At 44.8% G+C, this 24,473-nt stretch overlaps 1 protein-coding gene across 1 annotated transcript in view; it reads left to right on the top strand.

Annotated features, from left to right (window-relative positions):
* LOC138667746 (protein Wnt-8b-like) overlaps positions 1–24,473 on the top strand; it is a 139,622-nt gene that overhangs the window by 94,156 nt on the left and 20,993 nt on the right. The window contains exons 5-6 of the mRNA XM_069755844.1: positions 4,230–4,355; positions 6,750–6,892. Coding sequence (XP_069611945.1) covers positions 4,230–4,355; positions 6,750–6,892 — 269 coding nt within the window. The remainder of the gene's footprint in view (positions 1–4,229; positions 4,356–6,749; positions 6,893–24,473) is intronic.

The following is a 24,473-nucleotide window of genomic DNA, read 5'->3' as shown; positions in this document are numbered from 1 at the left end:
CTTTTTCTTTGATAACTGCTTTGCACACTCTTGGCATTCTCTTGATGAGCTTCAAGAGGTAGTCACCGGGAATGGTCTTCGAACAATCTTGAAGGAGTTCCCATAGATGCTTAGCACTTGTTGGCCCTTTTGCCTTCACTCTGCGGTCGAGCTCACCCCAAACCATCTCGATTGGGGTTCAGGTCTGGTGATTGTGGAGGCCAGGTCATCTGGCGTAGCACCCCATCACTCTCCTTCTTGGTCAAATAGCCCTTACACAGCCTGGAGGTGTGTTTGGGGTCATTGTCCTGTTGAAAAATAAATGATGGTCCAACTAAAGGCAATAAATCCCCAACAGTGGCACCAGCAAGGCACACCATCACACCTCCTCCATGCTTCACAGTGGGAACCAGGCATGTAGAGTCCATTCGTTCACCTTTTCTGCATCGCACAAATACACGGTGGTTTGAACCAAAGATCTTAAATTTGGACTCATCAGACCAAAGCACAGATTTCCACTGGTCTAATGTCCATTTCTTGTGTTCTTTAGCCCAAACAAGTCTCTTCTGCTTGTTGCCTGTCCTTAGCAGTGGTTTCCTAGCAGCTATTTTACCATGAAGGCCTGCTGCCCAAAGTCTCCTCTTAACAGTTGTTGTAGAGATGTGTCTGCTGCTAGAACTCTGTGTGGCATTGACCTGGTCTCTAATCTGAGCTGCTGTTAACCTGAGATTTCTGAGGCTGGTGACTCGGATAAACTTATCCTCAGAAGCAGAGGTGACTCTTGGTCTTCCCTTCCTGGGACGGTCCTCATGTGACCCAGTTTCTTTGTAGAGCTTGATGGTTTTTGCCACAGCACTTGGGGACACTTTCAAAGTTTTCCCAATGTTTCGGACTGACTGACCTTAATTTCTTAAAGTAATGATGGCCACTCGTTTTTCTTTACTTAGCTGCCTTTTTCTTGCCATAATACAAATTCTAACAGTCTATTCAGTAGGACTATCAGCTGTGTATCCACCAGACTTCTGCACAACACAGCTGATGGTCCCAACCCCATTTATAAGGCAAGAAATCCCACTTATTAAACCTGACAGGGCACACCTGTGAATTGAAAACCATTCCCGGTGACTACCTCTTGAAGCTCATCAAGAGAATGCCAAGAGTGTGCAAAGCAGTCATCAAAGCAAAAGGTGGCTACTTTGAAGAACCTAGAACATAAGACATAATTTCAGTTGTTTCACACTTTTTTGTTAAGTATATAATTCCACATGTGTTAATTCATAGTTTTGATGCCTTCAGTGTGAATGTACAATTTTCATAGTCATGAAAATACAGAAAAATCTTTAAATGAGAAGGTGTGTCCAAACTTTTGGTCTGTACTGTATATATACAGTTAGGGCCAGAAATATTTGGACAGTGACACAATTTTCGCGAGTTGGGCTCTGCATGCCACCACATTGGATTTTAAATGAAACCTCTACAACAGAATTCAAGTGCAGATTGTAACGTTTAATTTGAAGGGTTGAACAAAAATATCTGATAGAAAATGTAGGAATTGTACACATTTCTTTACAAATACTCCACATTTTAGGAGGTCAAAAGTAATTGGACAAATAAACATAACCCAAACAAAATATTTTTATTTTCAATATTTTGTTGCAAATCCTTTGGAGGCAATCACTGCCTTAAGTCTGGAACCCATGGACATCACCAAACGCTGGGTTTCCTCCTTCTTAATGCTTTGCCAGGCCTTTACAGCCACAGCCTTCAGGTCTTGCTTGTTTGTGGGTCTTTCCGTCTTAAGTCTGGATTTGAGCAAGTGAAATGCATGCTCAATTGGGTTTAGATCTGGAGATTGACTTGGCCACTGCAGAATGTTCCACTTTTTGGCACTCATGAACTCCCGGGTAGCTTTGGCTGTATGCTTGGGGTCATTGTCCATCTGTACTATGAAGCGCCGTCCAATCAACTTTGCAGCATTTGGCTGAATCTGGGCTGAAAGTATATCCCGGTACACTTCAGAATTCATCCGGCTACTCTTGTCTGCTCTTATGTCATCAATAAACACAAGTGACCCAGTGCCATTGAAAGCCATGCATGCCCATGCCATCACGTTGCCTCCACCATGTTTTACAGAGGATGTGGTGTGCCTTGGATCATGTGCCGTTCCCTTTCTTCTCCAAACTTTTTTCTTCCCATCATTCTGGTACAGGTTGATCTTTGTCTCATCTGTCCATAGAATACTTTTCCAGAACTGAGCTGGCTTCTTGACGTGTTTTTCTGCAAATTTAACTCTGGCCTGTCTATTTTTGGTATTGATGAATGGTTTGCATCTAGATGTGAACCCTTTGTATTTACTGTCATGGAGTCTTCTCTTTACTGTTGACTTAGAGACAGATACACCTACTTCACTGAGAGTGTTCTGGACTTCAGTTGATGTTGTGAACGGGTTCTTCTTCACCAAATTAAGTATGCGGCGATCATCCACCACTGTTGTCATCCGTGGACGCCCAGACCTTTTTGAGTTCCCAAGCTCACCAGTCAATTCCTTTTTTCTCAGAATGTACCCAACTGTTGATTTTGCTACTCCAAGCATGTCTGCTATCTCTCTGATGGATTTTTTCTTTTCTTTCAGCCTCAGGATGTTCTGCTTCACCTCAATTGAGAGTTCCTTTGACCGCATGTTGTCTGCTCAGAGCAACAGCTTCCAAATGCAAAACCACACACCTGGAATCCACCCCTGACCTTTTAACTACTTCATTGATTACAGGTTAACGAGGGAGACGCCTTCAGAGTTAATTGCAGCCCTTAGAGTCCATTGTCCAATTACTTTTGGACCCTTGAAAAAGAGGACGCTATGCATTACAGAGCTATGATTCCTAAACCCTTTCTCCGATTTGGATGTGGAAACTATCATATTGCAGCTGGGAGTGTGCACTTTCAGCCCATATTATATATATAATTGTATTTCTGAAGATGTTTTTGTAAACAGCTAAAATAACAAAACTTGTGTCACTGTCCAAATATTTCTGGCCCTAACTGTATATATATATATATATATATATATATATATATATATATATATATATATATATATATATATGTACATATATATATATATATATATACAGCTCTGGAAAAAATTAAGAGACCACCACATCAAAACCTTGCCATGGGCAGCCCAATCTCCAAACCTGAACCCCATTTAGAGCCTCTGGAATGTAATCTAGAGGATGATGTATAGTTACAAGCCATCAAGCAAAGAACTGCTTACATTTTTGCGCCAGAAGCAGTGTGAAAGATTGGTGGCAAGCATGTCAAGACAAGACATATAAAAGCTGTGATTAAAAATAATGGTTATTCCACAAAATATTGATTTCTGAACTCTTCCTGAGTTAAAACATTAGTATTTTTGTTTCTAAATGATTATTAACTTGTTTTCTTAGCATTATTTGAGGTCTGAAAGCATTTTTTTTTTAAATTTTGACCATTTTTCTTTGTCAGAAAAAAAAATACTAAATTTATTGCTTGGAAATTCGGAGACATAATGCTAGAAGTTTATAGAATAAAAGAACAATTTACATTTTACTCAAAAATATAATTATAAAGAGAAAAATCAGACAAACTGAACATCTTGCAGTGGTCTCTTAATTTTTTCCTGAGCTGTATATATGTACAATATATATATATATATATATATATATATATATATATATATATATATATATATATATATATATATATATATATATACAGTATATATATATACTGTATATATATATATATATATATATATATATATATATGTGTGTGTGTACTGTATATATAAAAAATTTTTGCAAAGCCAAATGGCATCAGTGGCTCTTCTTTTCTGGGCTGAAAAAAATGTTAAGACAAACTTAGCTTTGTGCCTTGTACTTGTTCTTTGTCAGCATATGCATCGGTCATATGAACCAAATGTAATATAAACACAGCTCAATATATCATGTAAAAAGCATATCACACCTGTGTGATATTTTACATTATACAAGCATATTGCAATATTTCTAGTAATACACCTTTGAAATGTACATTGATTATTTTATTGGTCTCAGTGTTCAAGGTTGTGTATATCATTACTGTGGACTACAAGTATAAAGTTCATTAACAATATGATTCATATATATTTTTTACATTTAGTTCTATAATTACTGAGAATAACATTGTTACATAATAAACATATAACCTTCACCTTCTATTGTTTTTTGTTATAGCAAACCGAGAAACTGCCTTTGTGCATGCCATCAGCTCAGCCGGTGTAATGTATACCCTGACACGGAACTGCAGCCTTGGAGACTTTGACAACTGTGGTTGTGATGATTCAAGAAATGGACAACTAGGTAAAAAACTAATTAGTTACAAAATAAAATTCATAAGTATTTTCTTCTAATGCATTAGAATAATGCTTTGTGGATCATAATCAGATTAATCACTAAGTACAGCAACATACCAGCTGGCTTGTCAGGGTAACGAGGCTTACTTGCCATGCAATGCTCCTCTGGGAAATTAAATATGCAAATTGCCTCTTCTAAGAAAAAAACCAAATCAGTTCTCATGCTTCGCACTGACGAGGGCCAACAGCCCGAAACACTGTGTCTGCGAATTGAGATACCGATTTGGCCATATTGCACGACTCGTTAAAGGGTTGATTGTGACTTGTAGGATCACTACTTCCAACAGGTGGTGCTATAGAGTTTAAGTCCTCTTTTACTCAGAAGAAGCAATTTGCATAAGTACAGCAACTAATGGATTTAATTTCCCAGAGGAGCATTGCACGGCGAATAAGCCTCCTTACCTTGACAAGCCAGCTGGTATGTCACTCTCCATAAGGAGAAACGAAACTCCTTAGACCCCAGTCCAGAGCCTCTCACTTAACCAAATCAGTTCTCATGCTTCGCACTGACGAGGGCCAACAGCCCGAAACACCGTGTCTGTGAATTGAGATACTGATTTGGCTTTTATCCTAAGTCATACTGCACGACTCGTTAAAGGGTTGATTGTGACTTGTAGGATCGCTACTTCCAACATGTGGCGCTATAGAGTATACGTCCTCTTTTTCTCAGAAGAGGCAATTTGCATAAGTACAGCAACTAATGGATTCTATAAATGATCTTCCAGTTGCCTAAAAGGATGCCCTCTAAACATAGACGTGAAACGGGTATAAGACACTAACTCTTTTTGGGAATATGATAAGCTGGATGCTGCTGACAAGGAAACGGGTCCTGTGTGACACCTGTAGAATGATAGATAACTAGAAAAATAAATACTATCATGATAAACAGCTAAGAAAAAAAGAAGAAAGACCATAGACTTTTGATGTGAAATAGAATATATAATAATGAAATAAAGAAAAGAATAAAATATCATCTTTAAAAAATGAATGAAAAAGGTGTATTTGAAACCTTAAAATAAAAGCAGTTAGGGCACGTGTGCCAATTAGAGTGAAGTACATCGTTGTATTAGTATATACTGGTAAAAATAAACTCCTATACAAATAGTGTAGTAAAAATGTGTATTAGGTGGGTAATGTTAGTAATACTGCCCAGACAAATTATATGGTTGGTGATCCCTGGATGCTGTAAAGTAGAAGACTTAGGCTACTTTCACACTAGCGTCGTACGATGCATGTCGCAATGCGTCGTTTTGGAGAAAAAACGCATCCAGAAAAATTGCTTACAGGATGCGTTTTTTCTCTATAGACTAACATTAGCGACACATTGCGACGCTTTGCCACATGTCGCAACCGTCATGCGATGGTTGCGTCGTGTTGTGGTGGACCGTCGGCACCAAAAAACGTTGCATGTACCTTTTTTTGTTGCGTTGTGTCCGCCATTTCCGACCGCGCAGCTCAGAATGGGGCAGTGGATGCGTTGGAAAAATGCATCCGCTGCCCCCGTTGTGCGGCACTTCCACAGTATGCGTCGGTACGTCGGCCCGACGCACTGCGACGGGCCGAGTACGACGCTAGTGTGAAAGTAGCCTTAGTCGTCCAGAATTAAATGATTCAATGGGAACAAAATAAATCATTGGCAGAAGTGCTCTTTCTGCTCTTATTTCAAGGTTTCAAATATACCATTTTCACTCATTTTTAATGGTAATATTTCATTATATATTCTATTACATATCATAAGTCTATGGTCTTTCTTCTTTTTTCTTAGCTGTTTAGCACGATAGTATTTATTCATTTAGTTATCTTTTCCCTTTATGCATTAATATTTTCTCTTTTCAACTACCATAAATATAGTGCCAAAACGAATGTTCAAAAACAAATACTGTAAATACACAGGGAAAAGGATTGTACACCATATTGTATAGAGATTATCCACAGTTGTACAGGGCCATAATATAATACCCATAGATGTCTATAGCTAGGAATGCCTCTGAGTTTACATGAAGGATTTTCGGTAATGAATCATAGTATTTTTCTGGTGCAAAAAAACCCTATTTCCTTTTGAAATCAGGTGCACTTATTTGCACAATCCATAATGCAGGGAATAATAGAGAGTCCCCATCAATGACAGTGCTTATTTTACATTTCATCTTTACATCAAAATCCTTGCTTGTTTAAAATCATATGAAAATATTTTTGCATGTAAAGTGTCCCTTTTTCACTTAAATAAAATTGCGATTTTCCTAAATCACATATTCTGCAAGTCCAGATATTCATGTGCATTTTGATGATAGTCCTTTCAGTCAAGATAAATATATTACTAGTTGACATTTTTTTTCTACAGGTGGACAAGGATGGTTGTGGGGAGGATGCAGTGATAATGTAGGATTTGGTGAAGCTATTTCCAAGCAGTTTGTGGACGCTCTAGAGACGGGACAAGATGCTAGAGCAGCCATGAATCTCCATAATAACGAGGCAGGAAGGAAGGTAATCTTATAAACTAAATGTTTTCACTTTAAAGTTCTGAATAGTGATGAACGATCGTGCTCGAATAAGGTGTTATCCAGCATGCTCGGGTGCTAACCGAGTGTCTTCGGCGTGCTCAAAAAATATGTCCGAGTCCCTGCACCTGTTTGACAGCCACAACACATGCAGGGATTACCTAACATATAGGCAATCCTGGCCCTTTCTTGGAAAAAATATTTATCTTCCACCTTTTGATCTGTGTTCAATGTTCTGTTATGAATAAAATATGACTGTAAGAGATTTCCAAATTTTTGCATTCTGGTTTTCTTCACATTTTACACAGCATTCCAACTTTTTTTGGAATTGGAGTTGCACATACAATAGCAGAAGGTAATTATACAATAAAGGAAAAGGAATCAGTTTGACAGGATCACATGTAGAAACAATAAATAACTTGCATTTCTCTTAACAGTATAAAAAAGGAGATTAAAAAGGGAGAAAATACTTAAAGGGGTTGTCCACTACTTTCAATTAACCCCCCAATGTACCCCCCCCGGGGCCCCTAATGAATTGTGCCATTACCTTCTGTTGACGTTTTCGCCTGTGAGCGGCGCTATGGCTGCAGCTGGGTACGGGTCACATGACCCCCAGACTGCAGCCGCCGCTCATTTCCGCCAACGTCACGTCAATTTCCAGGCTCTAGAAATTGACGTGACGTCAGCAGCAGGCGTGACCAGCCCCCACAGTCTGCAGTCACTCAGCAAGAGTGACTGGGCTGGGGGCGGGGCTGGGGCTGCCTGCAGGGCTGTGCTGGGGGCGGGCGGGGCTCTGTGTGTGCTCACTGCTCAGTGGCATGCTGGGATCTGAGGACGGGGCTGTGCTGCGGTCGCCGGGGGTCTGCCCGCCGGCGCTGGTGTTTCTGCCCGCCGGTGCTTGTGCCCGCCGGTGCTTGTGCCCGCCGGCGCCGGTGCTTGTGCCCGCCGGTGTTTCTGCCCGCCGGTGCATGTGCCCGCCGGTGCTTGTGTCCGCCGGCGCCCGTGTTTCTGCCCGCCGGTGCTTGTGCCCACCGGTGTTTCTGCCCGCCGGTGCTTGTGCCTGCCGGCGCCGGTGCTTGTGTCCGCCGGCGCCCGTGTTTCTGCCCGCCGGTGCTTGTGCCCGCCGGCGCTTGTGCCCGCCGGCGCCGGTACTTGTGCCCACCGGCGCCGGTGCTTGTGCCCGCCGGCGCTTGTGACCACCGGCGCTGTGCCTGTGTGTGTGTGTGTGTGCCGGCGCTGTGCGTGTGTGTGTGCCGGCGCTGTGCCTGTGTGTGTGTCGGCGCTGTGCCTGTGTGTGTGTGTGTGCCGGCGCTGTGCCTGTGTGTGCCGGCACTGTGCCTGTGTGTGTGTGTCGGCGCTGTGTGTGTGTGTGTGTGTGTGTGCGTGTGTGTGTGCCGGCGCTGTGCGTGTGTGTGTGTGCGCCGGCGTTGTGCGTGTGTGTGTGTGCGCCGACGCTGTGTGTGTGTGCCGGCGCCGTGCGTGTGTGTGTGTGCCGACGCTGTGCGTGTGTGTGCAGGCATCGTCCGATGGGACTACAAGTCCCATTGGGCTCTGCCTGCTACACTGACAGTGAGTGACACATTAGCCAATGATGGGACAGTAGTAGTCCCATCATCCGGCTAATGTGTTGAATGTAAAAAAAAAAAAAAAAACACAGTACATACATACATACATACAACACACACTATGCGACTACATGCACCATGCGACGACATGCACCATGCGACATGCTGCATGCACCATGCGACGACATGCACCATGCGACGACATGCACCATGCGGCGACATGCACCATGCGACGACATGCGACATGACCATGCGACGACATGCGCCATGCGACGACATGCGCCATGCGACGACATGCGCCATGCGACAACATGCACCAAGCGGCTACATGCACCATGTGACGACATGCTACATGCACCATGCGCCGACATGCGACATGCACCATGCGACGACATGCGCCATGCGATGACATGCGCCATGCATCATGCGCCGACATGCTACATGCACCATGCGCGACATGCGACATGCACCATGCGACATGCACCATGCGACGACATGCGACATGCACCATGCGACGACATGCACCATGCGGCGACATGCTACATGCACCATGCGCTGACATGCGCCATGCACCATGCGACATGCACCATGCGGCGACATGCACCATGCGACGACATGCACCATGCGGCTACATGCACCATGCGCCGACATGCACCATGCGACATGCACCATGCGGCGACATGCACCATGCGACGACATGCACCATGCACCATGCGGCGACATGCTACATGCACCATGCGCCGACATGCGACATGCACCATGCGACGACATGCACCATGCGACGACATGCACCATGCGACGACATGCGACATACAGTACATACATACTACAGACATACAGTACATATAACATAGAGTACATACTCTTGTGACCACCGGCGCTGTGCCTGTGTGTGTGTGTGTGTGCCGGCGCTGTGCGTGTGTGTGTGTGCCGGCGCTGTGCCTGTGTGTGTGTCGGCGCTGTGCCTGTGTGTGTGTGTGTGTGCCGGCGCTGTGCGTGTGTGTGCCGGCGCTGTGTCTGTGTGTGTGTGTCGGCGCTGTGCGTGTGTGTGTGTGTGCGTGTGTGTGTGCCGGCGCTGTGCTTGTGTGTGTGTGCGCCGACGCTGTGTGTGTGTGCCGGCGCCGTGCGTGTGTGTGTGTGCCGACGCTGTGCGTGTGTGTGCCGACGCTGTGCGTGTGTGTGCAGGCATCGTCCGATGGGACTACAAGTCCCATTGGGCTCTGCCTGCTACACTGACAGTGAGTGACACATTAGCCAATGATGGGACAGTAGTAGTCCCATCATCCGGCTAATGTGTTGAATGTAAAAAAAAACAAAAACACAGTACATACATACATACAACACACACTATGCGACTACATGCACCATGCGACGACATGCACCATGCGACGACATGCACCATGCGGCGACATGCACCATGCGACGACATGCGACATGACCATGCGATGACATGCGCCATGCGACGACATGCGCCATGCGACGACATGCGGCATGCATCATGCGCCGACATGCTACATGCACCATGCGCGACATGCGACATGCACCATGCGACGACATGCGACATGCACCATGCGACGACATGCACCATGCGGCGACATGCTACATGCACCATGCGCTGACATGCGACATGCACCATGCGACATGCACCATGCGACGACATGCACCATGCGGCTACATGCACCATGCGCCGACATGCACCATGCGACGACATGCACCATGCACCATGCGGCGACATGCTACATGCACCATGCGCCGACATGCGACATGCACCATGTGATGACATGCACCATGCGACGACATGCACCATGCGACGACATGCGACATACAGTACATACATACTACAGACATACAGTACATATAACATAGAGTACATACTCACCATCACTTGTCACTTTGTTCCCCGAAGCCATTGTCACCTGTAAAAAATATTAAAATAATAAACAAACAATATACTCCCTGTCCGCAGAAATCCAATTAAAACGAGTGTCCCACGACGATTTCCCGTGGAGAGCAGGAACATCAGTTGATGCGACCACTCTCCAGAGGCTCCAGGAACACAATGATGGAAGGTATCCTTCCATCATGTATTCCTCACAAGGTATTCCTACGCCCCTGTGAGAAAATAGTCCCTAGTCTCACTATTGGCATTGCTGGGTGAGACATTTTCCCACGCAGCAATTGCCATAAAGTGAGACCAGTGAACTAGAGTAACCTCAGTGATGCACTGCAGGAGCCATTGTCTCCTGTCAGTGTGTCACTGAAGGTCCTATAGAGCAGTGACATCACCCGATGTCACTGTTCTATAGGGGAGATCGTCGTGGGACACTCGTTATTAATTGGACTGCGTCGGACAGGGAGTATACGGTTTATTATTTTACTTTTTTTTGCAGGCGCTGAAGTATGGTAAGTATGGTTAAATGAAGAATATTAAAATACTTTTTTCCAAATGTGTGTGTGTTTTATTAAACCTTTCTTACTATTGGATTAGTAATGGATAGGCGTCTTATTGACGCCTCTCCGTTATTAACCCGGCTTAATGTCACCTTACAATAGCAAGGTGACATTGACCCCTTATTACCCCATATCCCACCGCTACTCGGGAGTGGGAAGAGAGGGGCTAAGTGCCGGAATTGGCGCATCTTACAGATGCGCCATTTCTGGGATGGCTGCGGACTGGTATTTGTAGCCGAGGGGGGGGGGGGGGCAAATATCCATGGCCCCTCTCTAGGCTATGAATATAAGCCCGCAGCTGTCTGCGTAGCCTTTCTGGCTATAAAATATAGGGGGACCCCGCGTCATTTTTTTGGGGGGTCCCCCTATTTTAATAGCCAGTAAAGGCTACGCAGACAGCTGCGGGCTGATATTCATAGCAGGCTACAAATATGGGCCCCCGGCCGTCGGCTTTCCCCCTCTGGCGCAGAGAATTGCGCGGGAGCCCACGCCGTTTTTTTCTTTATTTTTAAAAAATTCAACGCTCATTAAGGCCTCTTTCACTCTTGTGTCGGTACAGGTCCGTCGCTATGCGTCGGGCCGACGTACCGACGCACGTTGTGAAATTTGTGTACGAAGTGGGCAGCGGATGCAGTTTTTCAACGCATCCGCTGCCCATTCTGAAGTGCGGGGAGGAGGGGGCGGAGTTTCTGCCGCGCATGCGCGGTAGAAAATAGCGGGCGCAACGGCCAAAAAAACGTTCAGTTGAACGTTTTTTCGTGCCGACGGTATTCCAAAACACGACTGATCCGTAGCACGACGGACGCGACTTGTGGCCATCTGTCGCTAATACAAGTCTATGGGTGAAACGCATCCTGCGAGCACATTTGCAGGATCCGTTTTTTTCCACCGGCACGTTTTTTTTCCGCCGGATCCGTTTTTTTCCGCCGGATGTTTTTTTTTCCCACCAGGTCTGTTTTTTCCACCGGATCCATTTATTTTCGCCGAATCCTTTTTTTTATGCCAGATCCGTTTTTTCTCATAGAGTTGTATTAGTGCCGGATTACACCTGATGGCCACACGTTTCATCCGTTTTTTGCAGGATACGTCAAAAAAGCTGTTTCCGCCGGACGGAAAACACATACAGAGAAACGGTTTTTCGGTACGTCGAAAAAATGCACAGCGACGGATCTAGCAAAAAACGGATGAAACGTGTGGCCATCAGGCGCACTCCGGCGCTAATACAACTCTGAGAAAAAAACGTATACGGCAGAAAAAAAAAGATCCGGCGAAAAAAAACGGATCCTGCAAATGTGCTCGCATATAGTATATAAGACAGCCTCCCCCATAGAATATAATATACCCCCCATAGTATATAAGACAGCCTCCCCCATAGAATAGAATATACCCCCGCAGAGGTATATAACACAGCCACATCTATAATATAACACTGGGAGCGTCACTCTGTCCGAAGCCTTTATAGACTGCGCAAGCGCCGGCGCAGTCTGGACCTCACAGAGTGACGCTCCCAGGAGATCGAGGTATGCGTAAACGGAGAGGCAGGGACGCGCCAGGAGGGTAAGTATAAGCTATCACCTGTCCCCCGTTCCAGCGCTGTGTGCGGCTCCGTCTCCCGGGTCCTCTGCCTGTGATTTTCACAGTTCAGAGGGCGCGATGACGCGCTTAATGCGCGCCGCCCTCTGACTGAACAGTCACAGCCAGAGGACCCGGAAGAAGTGGCGTGCAGCGCTGGAACAGGGGACAGGTGAATATAGCAAGTGTCGGGGGCCTGAGCTAGCGGCAATACCGGCGCCTGACCCCCACAGCGCGCCGGTGTCCCCTCCTGCTAAGGCCCCCCAGCACTCAGCGCCCAGCGACGATAGGTGAGTATGTTATTTTTTTTTATATATATATATCGCAGCAGCATACGGGGCATATAATACTATGGAGCATCTTATGGGGGTCATCAACATTTATGGAGCAGTGTACGGGGCATATACTATGGAGCATGTTATGGGGGCCATGAACCATAATGGAGCAGTGTACCGGCCATATGCATGGGAGCAGCAAATTACAGAACGGTGGCGCAGGATGGGAGCACATGACAGAACGGGGGTGCAGGATGGGAGCAGCGCATGTCAGAATGGGGCTGCAGGATGGAGCAGCACATGACAGGATGGAGACCATATACCAATATAAATGCTCGCCACCTGGGCGTAGAACGGGTTCAATAGCTAGTAGTATATAACACGGCCTCCCCCATAGAATATAATATACCTCCCATAGTATATATCAAAGCCCGCATATAGTATAGCACAACTTGCATAGTATATAGCACAGCCCGCATAGTAGTATACAGCACAGCCCATGTAGTAGTATACAGCACAGCGCGGGTCGTAGTATATACAGCACAGCCGGTGTAGTAGTATACAGCACAGCCCGTGTAGTAGTATACAGCACAGTCCGGGTCGTAGTATATACAGCACAGCCCGCGTAGTAGTATATACAGCACAGCCCGCGTAGTAGTATATACAGCACAGCCCGCGTAGTAGTATATACAGCACAGCCCGCGTAGTAGTATACACAACACAGCCCACACAGTGGTATATACACAGCACAGCCCACACAGTGATATATACACAGCACAGCCCACACAGTGATATATACACAGCACAGCCCACACAGTGGTATATACACAGCACAGCCCACACAGTGGTATATACACAGCCCACACAGTGGTATATACACAGCACAGCCCACACAGTGATATATACACAGCACAGCCCACACAGTGGTATATACACAGCACAGCCCACACAGTGGTATATACACAGCCCACACAGTGGTATATACACAGCACAGCCCACACAGTGATATATACACAGCACAGCCCACACAGTGGTATATACACAGCACAGCCCACACAGTGGTATATACACAGCCCACACAGTGGTATATACACAGCACAGCCCACACAGTGATATATACACAGCACAGCCCACACAGTGGTATATACACAGCACAGCCCACACAGTGGTATATACACAGCCCACACAGTGGTATATACACAGCACAGCCCACACAGTGATATATACACAGCACAGCCCACACAGTGGTATATACACAGCACAGCCCACACAGTGGTATATACACAGCACAGCCCACACAGTGGTATATACACAGCACAGCCCACACAGTGGTATATACACAGCCCACACAGTGGTATATACACAGCACAGCCCACACAGTGATATATACACAGCACAGCCCACACAGTGGTATATACACAGCACAGCCCACACAGTGGTATATACACAGCCCACACAGTGGTATATACACAGCACAGCCCACACAGTGATATATACACAGCACAGCCCACACAGTGGTATATACACAGCACAGCCCACACAGTGGTATATACACAGCCCACACAGTGGTATATACACAGCACAGCCCACACAGTGATATATACACAGCACAGCCCACACAGTGGTATATACACAGCACAGCCCACACAGTGGTATATACACAGCCCACACAGTACTATATACAGCACAGCCCACACAGTGGTATATAAACAGCCCACACAGTGGTACATACACAGCACAGCCCACACAGTGGTATATACAGCACAACCCACATCTCATCCCCCCGATAATGGCTCCACACTCTCCTCACCTTTCCTCTTGCCTGCACTGCTCCTGTCTCGGCGGCTGCAGTCTGCCCGGGACACAGCAGGTGTGCGATGATATGACGTCATCGCGCACCCGCAGTGTCAGAGGCAGAGCGGGGAATGATGGGAGAGGGAGCGTCATTGCATTGCATTGCATCATTGCATTGAACTATACCGGCGTCATAGACGCCGGCATAGTTGAATGCGGCGGCGGCACTGGCGGAAGGAGGGGGAAAGAGTGCAGCGGCCCACTACTGGCATTTGCCAGAAGTGCCCGATGGCCAGTTCGGCCCTGGTCACCACCCACACACTTCCCTCCTCCTGAACTGCAGCGTTTCTCGGACCCACATCCGCAGCAAAACTGCAGATATTTTTTACATCTCAATGAAAGTGTAAGGCTGGAGTCACACTACAGCGAGATACAAGCTCTGGCACCGGCACTCCGGGGTGGAGCGTGCGGCTCCATGTATTGCTATGCGGCCGCATGCTCCGCTCCAGAGTGCCGGTGCCAGAGCTTGGTTTTAACCTGCGAGACTCGGCCATATCTCGCTGTGTGTGATCCCGGCCTAAGGGTGCAGAAACGCTGCAGTTCGGCACAAAAGAAGTGACATGCTGCGGAGAAAAAAAAAGCTGCGTTTCGGTGCGGTCTTTTCCGCAGCATGTGCACAACAAGTCTGAGGCTCCCATAGACTTGCAATTCTGTGCGGCAAAAAACGCTGCGGATCTGCAATCAAATCGGCAACGTGTGCACACAGCCTTAGCATTTAGTGAGCCTAGCAAAAAGGCAAGCAAAAAACAAGTGTGGGATTGCACTTTTTTTGCAATTTCATCGCACTTTGAATTTTTTTCACATTTTCTGTTACACGACATGGTAAAACCAATGGTGTCGTTCAAAAGTAGAACTTGTCCCGCAAAAGATAAGCCCCCACATGGCCATATTGACGGAAACATTATGGCTCTGGAAAGAAGGGGAGCGATAAACGAAAAAAAGCTCCAGGGGTGAAGGGGTTTAGAAACATGGATATGGACATATCTATGGAAATAGACATATAGATATATAGATCTATCTGTATGTATTTATCCCATATCTATCTAATTCTATCTATCTGTCTGTCTGTGTCTATCGATCGATCTATCTATCTATCTATCTATCTATCTATCTATCTATCTATCTATCCCATATCTATCTATTATCTGTCTGTCTATTATCTATCTATCCCACATCTATCTATCTATCTATCTATCTAATATCTATCTATCCCATATCTCTCTCTCTCTATCTAATATCTATCTATCTATCTATCTATCTTATATCTATCTATCTATCTATCTATCTAATATCTATCTATCTATCCCATATCTCTCTCTCTCTCTCTCTCTATCTCCTATTTATCTATCTATCTATTATCTATCTATCTATCTATCTATCTATCTATCTATCTATCTATCTATCTATCTATCTCTGTGTGTAATGGAGTGTGGGTTGGACAAATGTAAAAGACGAGTTGGACAGAAATGACACCACAAATCTTTTTGAAGAGAGAGGAGGGAGAGGAGGGAGGGGTTTGGGTTTGTTTTTGGAGGGGGTGTGCTAGATTCGGGCTTAGTGGCAGTGCAAAGCATCATGGAACTTGTAGTATTAGGTCACAATAAGGAAGTTGTCGATTAACCCCATGAGAGCTGAATCCAGCACTGAAGATGTGCTGCTACAGCATGATAACAGCTAATATTGCTAAAATAAACACAGTAGATGTTTTCAGTGGCACATAATAGCAAGATTTATGGAAAAAAAAAAACTTTATAGTAGTGGACAACTTCTTTAATAATTAGCTGATAATCAACCACTCTCTGATTGGGGTGACATAATTGCTTCTGTAGTTTCAAGTGCCATGATTTTCAGCCTTGGGAAACCACAAAAATGTACCATCAACTCAACTTATGGATATATTTTAGTCATATCTGGTGTGTCTAGGATAGTGAAAATATGGTCTGAAATATGGAGGTCAAATTATTACACCAGAAGGTTCTTCGGGGAAAATATGAAATAATAATAATAATCTTTATTTTTATATAGCACTAACATATTTCGCAACGCTTTATAGTTTGCACACATTATTATCACTGTCCCCATTGGGACTCACAATCCAAATTCCCTATCAGTATGTCTTTGGAATGTGGAAACCCACGCAAACACGGGGAGAACATACAAACTCCTCGCAGATGTTGTCCCTGGTGGGATTTGAACCCAGGACTCCAGCACTGTAAGGCTGCAGTGCTAACCACTGAGCCACCATGCTAAATTGGACTTGTGTCCTGAAACTATCATTCCTTGCATATAATTAGCCATTCTCCTGTCACATGATCAGGAGTGGGGTGCATCTGGATGGGACCCTTTAATCCCTTAGCGCAATATCATGTACATGTACAATACAGACCAAAAGTTTGGACACCCCTTCTCATTCAAAGATTTTTCTGTATTTTCATGACTATGAAAATTGTACATTCACACTGAAGGCATCAAAACTATGAATTAACACATGTGTAACATAGTAACATAGTAACATAGTTAGTAAGGCCGAAAAAAGACATTTGTCCATCCAGTTCAGCCTATATTCCATCATAATAAATCCCCAGATCTACGTCCTTCTACAGAACCTAATTGTATGATACAATATTGTTCTGCTCCAGGAAGACATCCATGCCTCTCTTGAACCCCTCGACTGAGTTCGCCATCACCACCTCCTCAGGCAAGCAATTCCAGATTCTCACTGCCCTAACAGTAAAGAATCCTCTTCTATGTTGGTGGAAAAACTTTCTCTCCTCCAGACGCAAAGAATGCCCCCTTGTGCCCGTCACCTTCCTTGGTATAAACAGATCCTCAGCGAGATATTTGTATTGTCTCCTTATATACTTATACATGGTTATTAGATCGCCCCTCAGTCGTCTTTTTTCTAGACTAAATAATCCTAATTTCGCTAATCTATCTGGGTATTGTAGTTCTCCCATCCCCTTTATTAATTTTGTTGCCCTCCTTTGTACTCTCTCTAGTTCCATTATATCCTTCCTGAGCACCGGTGCCCAAAACTGGACACAGTACTCCATGTGCGGTCTAACTAGGGATTTGTACAGAGGCAGTATAATGCTCTCATCATGTGTATCCAGACCTCTTTTAATGCACCCCATGATCCTGTTTGCCTTGGCAGCTGCTGCCTGGCACTGGCTGCTCCAGGTAAGTTTATCATTAACTAGGATCCCCAAGTCCTTCTCCCTGTCAGATTTACCCAGTGGTTTCCCGTTCAGTGTGTAATGGTGATATTGATTCCTTCTTCCCATGTGTATAACCTTACATTTATCATTGTTAAACCTCATCTGCCACATTTCAGCCCAAGTTTCCAACTTATCCAGATCCATCTGTAGCAGAATACTATCTTCTCTTGTATTAACTGCTTTACATAGTTTTGTATCATCTGCAAATATCGATATTTTACTGTGTAAACCTTCTACCAGATCATTAATGAATATGTTGAAGAGAACAGGTCCCAATACTGACCCCTGCGGTACCCCACTGGTCACAGTGACCCAGTTAGAGACTATACCATTTATAACCACCCTCTGCTTTCTATCACTAAGCCAGTTACTAACCCATTTACACACATTTTCCCCCAGGCCAAGCATTCTCATTTTGTGTACCAACCTCTTGTGCGGCACGGTATCAAACGCTTTGGAAAAATCGAGATATACCACGTCCAATGACTCACCGTGGTCCAGCCTATAGCTTACCTCTTCATAAAAACTGATTAGATTGGTTTGACAGGAGCGATTTCTCATAAACCCATGCTGATATGGAGTTAAACAGTTATTCTCATTGAGATAATCCAGAATAACATCCCTCAGAAACCCTTCAAATATTTTACCAACAATAGAGGTTAGACTTACTGGCCTATAATTTCCAGGGTCACTTTTAGTGCTCTTTTTGAATATTGGCACCACATTTGCTATGCGCCAATCCTGCGGAACAGACCCTGTTGCTATAGAGCCCCTAAAAATAAGAAATAATGGTTTATCTATTACATTACTTAGTTCTCTTAGTACTCGTGGGTGTATGCCATCCGGACCCGGAGATTTATCTATTTTAATCTTATTTAGCCGGTTTCGCACCTCTTCTTGGGTTAGATTGGTGACCCTTAATATAGGGTTTTCATTGTTTCTTGGGATTTCACCTAGCATTTCATTTTCCACCGTGAATACCGTGGAGAAGAAGGTGTTTAATATGTTAGCTTTTTCCTCGTCATCTACAACCATTCTTTCCTCGCTATTTTTTAAGGGGCCTACATTTTCAGTTTTTATTCTTTTACTATTGATATAGTTGAAGAACAGTTTGGGATTAGTTTTACTCTCCTTAGCAATGTGCTTCTCTGTTTCCTTTTTGGCAGCTTTAATTAGTTTTTTAGATAAAGTATTTTTCTCCCTATAGTTTTTTAGAGCTTCAATGGTGCCATCCTGCTTTAGTAGTGCAAATGCTTTCTTTTTACTGTTAATTGCCTGTCTTACTTCTTTGTTTAGCCACATTGGGTTTTTCCTATTTCTAGTCCTTTTATTCCCACAAGGTATAAACCGCTTACACTGCCTATTTAGGATGTTCTTAAACATTTCCCATTTATTATCTGTATTCTTATTTCTGAGGATATTGTCCCAGTCTACCAGATTAAGGGCATCTCTAAGCTGGTCAAACTTTGCCTTCCTAAAGTTCAGTGTTTTTGTGACTCTCTGACAAATCCCCCTAGTGAAAGACAGGTGAAACTGTACAATATTGTGGTCGCTATTTCCTAGATGCCCGACCACCTGCAGATTTGTTATTCTGTCAGGTCTATTAGATAGTATTAGGTCTAAAAGTGCTGCTCCTCTGGTTGGATTCTGCACCAATTGTGAAAGATAATTTTTCTTGGTTATTAGCAGAAACCTGTTGCCTTTATGGGTTTCACAGGTTTCTGTTTCCCAGTTAATATCCGGGTAGTTAAAGTCCCTCATAACCAGGACCTCATTATGGGTTGCAGCTTCATCTATCTGCTTTAGAAGTAGACTTTCCATGGTTTCTGTTATATTTGGGGGTTTGTAACAGACCCCAATGAGAATTTTATTACCATTTTTCCCTCCATGAATTTCGACCCATATGGACTCGACATCCTCATTTCCTTCGCTAATATCCTCCCTTAAAGTGGACTTTAGACAAGACTTTACATAGAGACAAACCCCTCCTCCTCTCCGATTTTTACGATCCTTTCTAAACAGACTGTAACCCTGTAAGTTAACTGCCCAGTCATAGCTTTCATCTAACCATGTCTCGGTTATTCCCACTATGTCAAAGTTACCTGTAGATATTTCTGCTTCTAGTTCTTCTATCTTGTTTGTCAGGCTTCTGGCGTTTGCGAGCATGCAGTTTAGAGGATTTTGTTTTGTTCCAATCTCCTCGCTGTGGATTGTTTTAGAATGTGTAATTCTATACTTAACAAAAAAGTGTGAAACAACTGAAATTATGTCTTATATTCTAGGTTCTTCAAAGTAGCCACCTTTTGCTTTGATTACTGCTTTGCACACTCTTGGCATTCTTTTGATGAACTTCAAGAGGTAGTCACCAGAAATGGTTTTCACTTCACAGGTGTGCCCTGTCAGGTTTAATAAGTGTGATTTTTTGCCTTATAAATGTGGTTGGGACCATCAGTTGTGTTGTGCAGAAGTCTGGTGGATACACAGCTGATAGCAGCTGAGTAAAGAAAAACGAGTGGCCATCATTACTTTAAGAAATGAAGGTCAGTCAGTCCGAAAAATTGGGAAAACTTTGAAAGTGTCCCCAAGTGCAGTTGCAAAAAACATCAAGCGCTACAAAGAAACTGGCTCACATGAGGACCGCCCCAGGAAAGGAAGACCTCTGCTCCTGAGGATAAGTTTACCTGAGTCACCAGCCTCAGAATTCGCAGGTTAGCAGCAGCTCTATCAGCAGACACATCTCTACAACAATTGTTAAAATGAGACTTTGTGCAGCAGGCCTTCATGGTAAAATAGCTGCTAGGAAACCACTGCTAAGGACAGGCAACAAGCAGAAGAGACTTGCTTGGGCTAAAGAACTCAAGGAATGGACATTAGACCAGTGGAAATCTGTACTTTGGTCTTATGAGTCCAAATTTGAGATCTTTGGTTCCAACGACTGTGTCTTTGTGTGATGCAGAAAAGGTGAACTGATGGACTCTACATGCCTGGTTCCCACCGTGAAGCATGGAGGAGGAGGTGTGATGGTGTGGGGGTGCTTTGCTGGTGACACTGTTGGGGATTTATTCAAAATTGAATGCATACTGAACCAGCATGGCTACCACAGCATCTTACAGCGGCATGCTATTCCATCCGGTTTGTGTTTAGTTCGACTATCATTTATTTTTCAACAGGACAATGACCCTAAACACACCTCCAGGCTGTGTAAGGGCTATTTGACCAAGAAAGAGAGTGATGGGGTGCTACGCCAGATGACCTGACCTCCACAGTCACCAGACCTGAACCCAATCGAGATGGTTTGGGGTGAGCTGGACCGCAGAGTGAAGGCAAAAGGGCCATCAAGTGCTAAGCATCTCTGAGAACTCCTTCAAGACTGTTGGAAGACCATTCCCGGTGACTACCTCTTGAAGCTCATCAAGAGAATGCCGAGAGTGTGCAAAGCAGTAATCAAAGCAAAAGGTGGCTACTTTGAAGAACCTAGAATATAGGAAATATTTTTAGTTGTTTCACACTTTTTTGTTAAGTATATAATTCCACATGTGATAATTCATAATTTTGATGCCTTCAGTGTCAATGTACAATTTTCATAGTCATGAAAATACAGAAAAATCTTTGAATGAGAAGGTGTGTTCAAACTTTTGGTCTGTACTGTACATGTACGTGATTGTAGGGTTGAATTCATGTGGAGAGGAGCTGAGCTTTCTCCACACCTGGTAGACACCGGTTATATTAAATATCCAAAATCTGTATCTAATAGCCACAGCCTGAGCTAATCTCAAGCCAAGGCAGTTAACCATTTAAATGCTGATGTCAATCTTTGACAGCGACATAGAACCCCTTAATGACAGCCGATATACCTTTAAACGGTGTCAATTAGGGGTACTTATGCCTCAGCGCCGCTTTTTAATGGTGCTGAGAAATAAGTGTATAGCGCCACCCAAGGTCAGAAATTCTCCAGGGACTAAGTTACAGGGGGTAGCTGAGACCCCAGAGAACATGATTCGGGTTGGTTTTTACCGACTGCAGTGTGGAGGTTGCCATTATTATTAAGGGCAGGCACCCTGCAACAATAGGAAATATTTTCTATTGATTCATTTTGATCACTGTGATATACCCTATCACAGTGATCAATATACAAAAATAGTAAATCAAACCCCCCTTTATCACCTCCTAAGGTGTTATGAGAGGCAATTCAGTATCACAATGGACATGGATGTCAAAGCACATACAGTGATCTGACAATAACCCAAAATAATAGAACGAGCTCTGAGACGTGGGAACTCTGCAGACCGCAATCCCTGATCCTCTCCAAACACAACTAGAGGCAGCCGTGGATTGTGCCTAACGCTACCTATGCAACTCGGCACAGCCTGAGAAACTAACTAGCCTGAAGATAGAAAAAATAAGCCTACCTTGCCTCAGAGAAATACCCCAAAGGAAAAGGCAGCCCCCCACATATAATGACTGTGAGTAAGATGAAAAGACAAACGTAGGGATGAAATAGATTCAGCAAAGTGAGGCCCGATATTCTAGACAGAACGAGGATAGGAAAGATAACTTTGCGGTCTACACAAAACCCTAAAGAAAACCACGCAAAGGGGCAAAAAGACCCTCCGTACCGAACTAACAGCACGGAGGTACACCCTTTGCGTCCCAGAGCTTCCAGCAAAACAAATAGACAAGCTAGACAGAAAAAATAGCAACAAATAGCAAAGAAGCACTTAGCTATGCAGAGCAGCAGGCCACAGGAATGATCCAGAGAAACACAAGTCCAACACTGGAACATTGACAGGAAGCATGAATCAAAGCATTAGGTGGGGTTAAGTAGAGAAGCACCTAACGACCTCACCAGATCACCTGAGGGAGGAAACTCAGAAGCAGCAGTACCAGTTTCCTCCACAAACGGAAGCTCCCAGAGAGAATCAGCCGAAGTACCACTTGTGACCACAGGAGGGAGCTCTGCCACAGAATTCACAACAGTACCCCCCCCTTGAGGAGGGGTCACCGAACCCTCACCAGAGCCCCCAGGCCGACCAGGATGAGCCACATGAAAGGCACGAACAAGATCGGGAGCATGGACATCAGAGGCAAAAACCCAGGAATTATCCTCCTGAGCATAACCCTTCCATTTAACCAGATACTGGAGTTTCCGTCTTGAAACACGAGAATCCAAAATCTTCTCCACAATATACTCCAATTCCCCCTCCACCAAAACCGGGGCAGGAGGGTCAACAGATGGAACCATAGGTGCCACGTATCTCCGCAACAATGACCTATGGAAGACGTTATGTATGAAAAAAGAATCTGTGAGGGTCAGACGAAAAGACACAGGATTAATAACCTCAGAAATCCTATAAGGACCAATGAAACGAGGTTTAAACTTCGGAGAGGAAACCTTCATAGGAATATGACGAGAAGATAACCAAACCAGATCCCCAACACGAAGTCGGGGACCCACACGGCGTCTGCGATTAGCGAAACGTTGAGCCTTCTCCTGGGACAAGGTCAAATTGTCCACTACATGAGTCCAAATCTGCTGCAACCTGTCCACCACAGTATCCACACCAGGACAGTCCGAAGACTCAACCTGTCCTGAAGAGAAACGAGGATGGAACCCAGAATTGCAGAAAAATGGTGAAACCAAGGTAGCCGAGCTGGCCCGATTATTAAGGGCGAACTCAGCCAAAGGCAAAAAGGACACCCAGTCATCCTGATCGGCAGAAACAAAGCATCTCAGATAGGTTTCCAAGGTCTGATTGGTTCGTTCGGTCTGGCCATTAGTCTGAGGATGAAAAGCCGAGGAAAAAGACAAGTCAATGCCCATCCTACCACAAAAGGCGCGCCAAAACCTCGAAACAAACTGGGAACCTCTGTCAGAAACGATATTCTCTGGAACGCCATGCAAACAAACCACATGCTGGAAGAACCATGGCACCAAATCAGAGGAGGAAGGCAACTTGGACAAGGGTACCAGATGGACCATCTTAGAAAAGCGATCACAGACCACCCAAATGACTGACATCTTTTGAGAGACGGGAAGATCTGAAATAAAATCCATAGAGATATGTGTCCAAGGTCTCTTCGGGACTGGCAAGGGCAAAAGCAACCCACTGGCACGAGAACAGCAGGGCTTAGCCCGAGCACAAATCCCACAGGACTGCACAAAAGAACGCACATCCCGCGACAGAGACGGCCACCAAAAGGATCTAGCCACTAACTCTCTGGTACCAAAGAATCCAGGATGACCAGCCAACACCGAACAATGAACCTCAGAGATCACTTTATTTGTCCACCTATCCGGGACAAACAGTTTCTCCACTGGACAACGATCAGGTTTATTAGCCTGAAATTTTTGCAGCACCCGCCGCAAATCAGGGGAGATGGCAGACACAATTACTCCTTCCTTGAGGATACCCGCCGGCTCAGATAAACCCGGAGAGTCGGGCACAAAACTCCTAGACAGAGCATCCGCCTTCACATTTTTAGAGCCCGGAAGGTACGAAATCACAAAGTCAAAACGGGCGAAAAACAGCGACCAACGAGCCTGTCTAGGATTCAAACGCTTAGCAGACTCGAGATAAGTCAGGTTCTTATGATCAGTCAATACCACCACGCGATGCTTAGCTCCTTCAAGC

This window comes from Ranitomeya imitator, chromosome 2, assembly GCF_032444005.1.
Source record: "Ranitomeya imitator isolate aRanImi1 chromosome 2, aRanImi1.pri, whole genome shotgun sequence".
Taxonomy (NCBI): Eukaryota; Metazoa; Chordata; class Amphibia; order Anura; family Dendrobatidae; genus Ranitomeya; species Ranitomeya imitator.
The sequence above is the reverse complement of the archived record's forward strand: the minus strand, read 5'-3'. Positions and strand labels throughout refer to the sequence as shown.